Genomic DNA, 6,780 nt, shown 5'->3' on the forward strand with positions numbered 1-6,780 from the left:
GGCTGTAAAACTTCAGAAAATACAGACGCCACATTGATTACTTCCTACCAGGATGGGCAGAGTTTCCTTTCCTGTGATTTTTTGTATCAGCTGAGCTTCCTTCAGGGATGTAGATGGTTCATACACAGTTCCGTCACTGCTTCTTCTCTCTTAATCCAATATTCCTACCTTTCTCTTCCAGGCAATTAATGGATGAGAATGTAAAACCGGGCTAACAAACAGCGATACCACCCTACCCCTGCCCCTCCTTTATTCAGAGTTTGTCGCTGTACACAAGAAACATGCTCCTGAGAATAGTTGTTCTGTGATCAGAGTTGTGACCAAACTTCTCTTTCCCCCATGTAAACCCTATAATGCTTCAGCATCGCTGTTGAAGCAAAATTTTGTAATCCATAGATCTCAAATCACTCTGAAGTATTTTGTTCCAAGATGCCTTTAGTTTGATAATCCTTTAATTTACTTACCTGTCTAATGAAAATATGAAAGGTGTTGTATTGGTTTTACTGAGAAAAGTTTGTTCTTACATTTCAGAATTTAGATTCTGAAAAAGAAAAGGAGCTGGAAAGACAAGCTCGCATTGAGGCAAGTTTGCGTGAACGAGAAAGGGAAGTCCAGAAAGCTCGTTCGGAGCAAACCAAGGAAATTGATAGAGAACGTGAGCAGCACAAACGGGAAGAAGCTATACAAAACTTCAAAGCGCTTCTGTCTGACATGGTGAGATATGGACAGGCTTTCTCAGCTTGTCAGTGCATTCTCTTTCTAATCGTTGCACTATGTAGAAGCTTTTTGGCATTTGTGGTTAAGTTTATATAGAAGTAGAATCCTGTTGTCTTCTCCCGCTGCCCTCCACTCACTGGTGGGAGTTTTGCCTTGCCTTGGTTGGAAGAGAACGCTTTGCATTTAGGGTTCGTGTTCTGGCATCTTGCCCAGGGAGTTAGTGGATAGCATTATTCCCGCTGTGTTTCTCTGGAGTCTCACGGGTGATGGCAGATTTTTCAGTCATGCTACTGTAAACTTCTGTATGTCTGTAAACTCCTGTATGGCGAATGTTATATTAAAAGGAGAGGATTAGCAAAATGAGTTTTCACCAGTATGTGTACTATGTCCTTGCTCCCTGGTGTAAGATATGAAATCCAAAAATGTTCCTAGTGCTCAGTTCCACATTTCAGCATTGAAATCTTTATAAGGGGGTAGGTTATAAACAGCTCATCACTCTGGTCTGGTGGTGTAGCTAGTAACATAAAGCAACAGCTCCTTGAGGATGCTCTCCGGGCTAGAAGCAAGGCACTGCAAAGCTCCTAGTGTCTCTTTGGAAATAATTATCTCTAAGGCTGCCTTTCCAGACCACTTACAGTTAATATAGTATGTTATGCCCAGAGAAGGAGGGTGCTGGATTTTTCTTTTTGAGAGAATCCTCAGCCAGGTCAGTCGGGTATCTCCATCTGCATTTGAACTGATGCAAAGGAATTCCTTCTGCCACTGCTTGTTTAGTATTTGTGGGGAAGCTACTACGGTGTCTTACTTAAAAGCTGTTTGGTTTTGGTTGGTGGTTTGGTTTTTTTTTTTTAATCTTTAATTTGAACCTTAACTCAAAACAGGAGAAGTAAAAAGCTAAGTAGTACATAAGAAGTACATTCAGTGAACTGTAGAAAAAAATGGTTTAAAAAAATAATCTTTTGGCTCAGGTGCGTTCTTCAGATGTGTCATGGTCTGATACCAGAAGGACTCTACGCAAAGATCATCGATGGGAATCTGGCTCCTTGCTAGAAAGAGAAGAGAAAGAAAAGCTCTTTAATGAACACATTGAAGCACTTACCAAAAAGAAGAGGGAACACTTTAGGCAACTTCTGGATGAAACTTCAGCAGTAAGAGCTGTATATATTCAAACTTCAAATCTTTGCCAGCCCACTGTGACTTATCTTTTTCTGGGTTTCTGTCACACAATCTGATTTGTTTGTTTTTATTTCCAGGCCCCCTTTGCTTCACCACTGTCTTTTCTTCTTCATAACAAAATTTGTGCATTATGTTTCCTTACCTGTTTATCTTGAGTGTTATTTTGGTTGAACATGCAGTTCATTTACATTTAAACTTCTAATCAGTGATCTTTTTATCTCCTGCAGGATGTTACATTTCTTCAACACTGAGTTATTTGATACTCTTTACTATATGGCATCTTGCTCTTTCAGATATCCAGTGTGTTTGTCTTAATATCAGTATATAATCTTACCAAGTTCATCTGTTTTGATGATCTCCTGCTTTATCTTGTGCTACTGAATCTGAACTTTTATTCTGTGTAATGCTATGGAAATCTATCACCTATTCTGTGTATTGTGGGGTTTTAGTGAGTCTCGCTCTTTTTTAGTTATGTGCCAACTTCAGTCAGCTTTCTTCTAACCCAAAAGTTTTTACCTCATTTTTTTAATGCATTAGTTAAAAGTGCTTAGAACATCAGGCAGATTTTTAGTGTGATAGAATAAAATGACAGACATGTAACTCTGAAGCAAGTTTTCTGTAGGTAATTTTTAACAACACATTCATACACATAAATATGTCCTAGAAAAAGACGTTGGGATGTAAATGATGTTTGCGAGGACCTTGATCTGAAAATGCCATCTCAAAATACTAAAGAAAAGTAAATATATAGAATCAACTAATTAAAAATACGAATGTAGTAGTATAAGTAATCAAAATCCAACACTTAAAAATACAGCAACAACTTTGTCAGTGGACTTGGGAGATACTTAAAAGCTTCAGATGTAGTAATATTTACATTCCGTATTCTTAGCATCTAATTTTCTTTTAATTTAACTATTTTTGCTTCTTTTGAAAGATAACTTTAACATCAACGTGGAAAGAAGTGAAAAAAATCATTAAAGAAGATCCAAGGTGCATTAAATTTTCTTCGAGTGACAGGGTAAGCGGTTTGCATCACTGTTGCTAACTTTCAGTATAGTGCAGGATACAGAGAAAGTAAGTTAATGGCTGCTGAAGTGGTTTCTGCTTTACGTGAACAGAAGTATTATTGTTTAAGATTTTTTTTTTTTAAATGAAAAATGTAGAAGATAAGGAAAAATATAATTAACATGTAATTATTGCTTATGTTCAGTATGTTAAGTTCAATGAAGTACTTAATCTGCATTCAGTGTTTTAAGCTTATCTTGTTTTTTCTTTCAGAAAAAACAAAGGGAGTTTGAGGAATACATTAGAGACAAATACATTACTGCCAAAGCTGACTTCCGAACGCTATTGAAAGAGACCAAATTTATAACATACAGGTGCGTAGCATAATGTCAACAAAGGACTAATCTTTTTATTATGCTTTTCCATATAAATGGCAACAAACTGACATCTGTTTTTTCTCCTAGCATAAGCTGATGTCCAAGTTACACTTACAACCTTTCATAACCTGTCAAAAAAACCAAAAAACGTCTGTGACAGCTAGAGACTTCTTTTTGCTTTATTTTGACATTTCTGCTGCTGACTAACAAGTAATGAAAATCCGACCAATACAGGTGTGAGGCTCTCTGTGGCTTCGGAGTGGTATTCTGTGAATAGTACTCTGAGCTGTCAGGCATAAATTCATTTTGTGGTGAGGGCCATCTTTCATGTTTGTATTAGTCCTTGGTTTAGACTCAGGAGGGATCAATACTGACGTGAGGACTCTGTTTCAGGACTTTGGAGTAGACAGCAAAGAAGTATTGGCTTCACTGAAATTTTATAAGAAAAACCCATAAATAATTTGCCTGGGTTTTGTGGCAGGATTTTGTTGCAAGGGTGTGCCTTACAGGTGGGTAGATTTACAGAGCAGTTGACTTTTTTTCACTCAGTTTCAGGGGATGGTAAGGCTGATACAGAATCATGGGTATGGACCAAAACAAGCTTCCTATCAGAAACACGAGTTCACTTAAAAAGGAGAAAATGAAATTAAGTTCTTTGGATCCTAACGAACCGCATGGTTCCCTTGCAGTCAGCGCTGTTGTGTACTGGCTGGTTTCAGGGGGTGCTGCTGTCAGCGGGCTGAATGACAGTGCTCTAAGCTGGTGCGGCGGACACAGTTAATCAGTCAAGCTGGACCGTAGCAGAGACTCCCGCATCCAAATTCTAATTATCTGCCTCATTTAGATGCTGAATTTAAAACTTTTTTTTGGTCTCCTCTAGATTTTAGCATTTATATAGTTCATGTAGTGCTGTACAAGACCATTGCAGCCAGACACGAGTCTTCCACGGTGCTTAATTAACGTAGCACAAATGTAGGCAACAAGTCTTTATTTCCTGTGCATAGAGTACTGTTGATGTGCCTAGTCCTGACCTAAAGCAGCATCTTTCTAGCTAAGATGACACCCAGGTCTCTGCGCCCTTTCCCTGCTTTGCCTTTCCGTTGACTCTACCTGCGCTCTCTCACGGCGAGGGCAGCGTATCTGAGCTCGCAGCAGCCACCGCCGGGAGCAGGGTGGGTTCCCGGGGCGTTCTGCGCGTCCTGGGCCACTCGGGTGGTAATTCTTAACGCTTGCTTTCAGATCCAAAAAGTTGATCCAGGAGTCAGATCAGCATCTGAAAGATGTAGAGAAGATATTACAAAACGACAAGCGATATCTGGTACTTGACTGCGTACCAGAAGAGAGACGCAAACTCATTGTGTCCTACGTAGATGACCTGGACCGTCGAGGCCCGCCTCCACCGCCCACAGCTTCAGAGCCTACAAGACGAACAACAAAATAGTTATGAAATACTCTTAAGCCAAGGGTATCTGTTAAATCAAAAAGCTTGCATGAGCCATCTGTCAGGTTTATACATACACATTACCGTGAATATATTGCAAAACCATCTGAGGAGCAGAGGAAGAAGCAGCATTTGTGAACATAAAGTGGTCTCGGGGGTGGGTGGGGGGAACCAACAACAGAAAACCCACGTTAGAGGTATTTATGAGTTTCTTTGGGGCATGACTGACAAAAATCCGAACGTGTGGGCTGTGTTTGGTAACTTCAGATCTCAGAGCAATGCAGTATCTGTATATGAGGTGTGGGTGTCTGATATTTGGAGGCATTCTTCTCAGCAGTGTCATACATGTGAGTCTTAAGGATGATCATGCTTGTGGTTTGAACTTGTACTACGTGTGTGCTACCAGCTTCCTGATGGTTACCCGCGGCCCCTGGCTGAGGAGGTGAAATGCTGTCTGATAGTTTAAATTATTGATTACTGAAGACCGCGTTCTGGAAACACAAGTCCCAGTTCTCTACTTGCTTTCACCCTTGTAAATGGAACTAAATCCATTAGAGCCAGAGTTAGAACTGAGAGAGGAGAATTAGGACTAAGAGACCAAATTAAATTTGTTCACAGGTCTGCTTTGTTCCTTGCCCTATCCATGAATTAGAAGCAAAATCAGGTTGCTCTGCCCAAGTGAAGATTTGTCTAATAATTTTTACTCGAAGTTGGAAACACTTGGTAAATAACAGTGGTTACCGGAGCAGAACAGGACGGTTGTATAAACACATTTTTATTTACGATAAAGTGATCTTTACATACTTCTGGATTAGACTGTGGATTTCCCCTCTGGGCAATTCTTGTAAACTATACTCCTGTTTTGAATGTTAAACTTGTGTTTCTAAAGTTTAATTTTGAAATGTTGGGATTGTTCAGTTTATGTATTTGAACTACAATAAACCAACCCTTTTTATATATGGATTGTACAGGCCTAATACCAGTTTTTGTTGGATTTTGTTGGACTTGTGAATTTACGAGTAAAGCAAACAACTGAAGTCATACCGCCTAAATTCTTGGCTGTGTTTGGCAAAACAGCACCTATGGCACTGTGCAGCATCGGATTAAACTTCAGCAGCAGCGTTCAGGTCCGCATACATGCAGTGGGGTGCCAAGCAAAACATTGCTTTCTAGTTTAATTCTGTAGTCTTTTGCTTAAATATACGGGATGGTGGGATGGCAGTGTCAAAGTATTTCCTTCTATTTCTTCTGTATTTGACATGGATCTCCTCCTCTGAGTTGATATGTGGGGAAGGGTTGATTCTTCCATGAGAAATTGGGTTGGTTTTTGGGGTTTTTTTTTTTTCAGCAATTACTGTTTTGGTGGCCAGCCATTGGGGACTTGCAGTCTGAGCACCAAGGTGGAAGGTTGCTCACAAAGATTTAGACAGCTTGGGAGGGATTTGTGCTGCTGACATCTGAAACGTGGTGCTTGTAGTAAGAACGTACTCCCTAAATTCAGGGCAAGCATCCCTCCTCTTGCTTAGTGCCTGCCTGCTCCGTCAGTGTGGCGGTACCCAAGCCATCGGAAACCAGCATCGGGCAGTGCCTTTGCTGGGAGCGGCAGCGGAGTAAGGAGGATTGTAGCTTGCGTGAGGCCAAAAATGTGAGACCCTGCGGGAACCGTAGTTCCCACCTGGAAAGTACAACAATTAAACTCTGACTGTACGCGAGCAGGGGGAGGCTGCGGAGCAGTCTGCAAGGGCTGCTGCCACCGCGCACGCCTGTCACCAGCCAGATCCCTGCTGGGCAAACAAAGCCGCAAGAGTGGTTTTTAATTTTAAATGTCTTTAAAATCTTCATTTTTATGAACAAGAGTCTACTAAGCCACAGCACGGGAAGGTTTTGGCAGTGAAGGGTCGGACGGCTCCAGCAGACAGCGGCGATGCGAACAGACAGGCCCGCTCATTTCGGTGCTCGGCCGCCGACACTGCAGAGTCCTCCGAACCCCCCGGGCGCGGGGCGGGCGCAGGGGGACCCCGTGCCCACCAGCCCGCGCCGTGCCCTCGTCTCTCCTCGAGT

General features: G+C 41.5%; 1 protein-coding gene across 4 annotated transcripts in view; it reads left to right on the top strand.

Moving 5' to 3' along the window:
• TCERG1 (transcription elongation regulator 1) overlaps positions 1 to 4,871 on the top strand; it is a 33,545-nt gene extending 28,674 nt beyond the window's left edge. For all 4 annotated transcript variants that reach the window (XM_050905064.1, XM_050905065.1, XM_050905067.1 and 1 more), the window contains 5 exons: positions 532 to 714; positions 1,686 to 1,865; positions 2,831 to 2,914; positions 3,175 to 3,275; positions 4,518 to 4,871. In XM_050905064.1, coding sequence (XP_050761021.1) covers positions 532 to 714; positions 1,686 to 1,865; positions 2,831 to 2,914; positions 3,175 to 3,275; positions 4,518 to 4,719 — 750 coding nt within the window. In that variant the 3' untranslated portion in view covers positions 4,720 to 4,871. The remainder of the gene's footprint in view (positions 1 to 531; positions 715 to 1,685; positions 1,866 to 2,830; positions 2,915 to 3,174; positions 3,276 to 4,517) is intronic.
• The last annotated feature ends 1,909 nt before the right edge of the window (positions 4,872 to 6,780 follow it).

This window comes from Gymnogyps californianus, chromosome 14, assembly GCF_018139145.2.
Source record: "Gymnogyps californianus isolate 813 chromosome 14, ASM1813914v2, whole genome shotgun sequence".
NCBI lineage: Eukaryota > Metazoa > Chordata > Aves > Accipitriformes > Cathartidae > Gymnogyps > Gymnogyps californianus.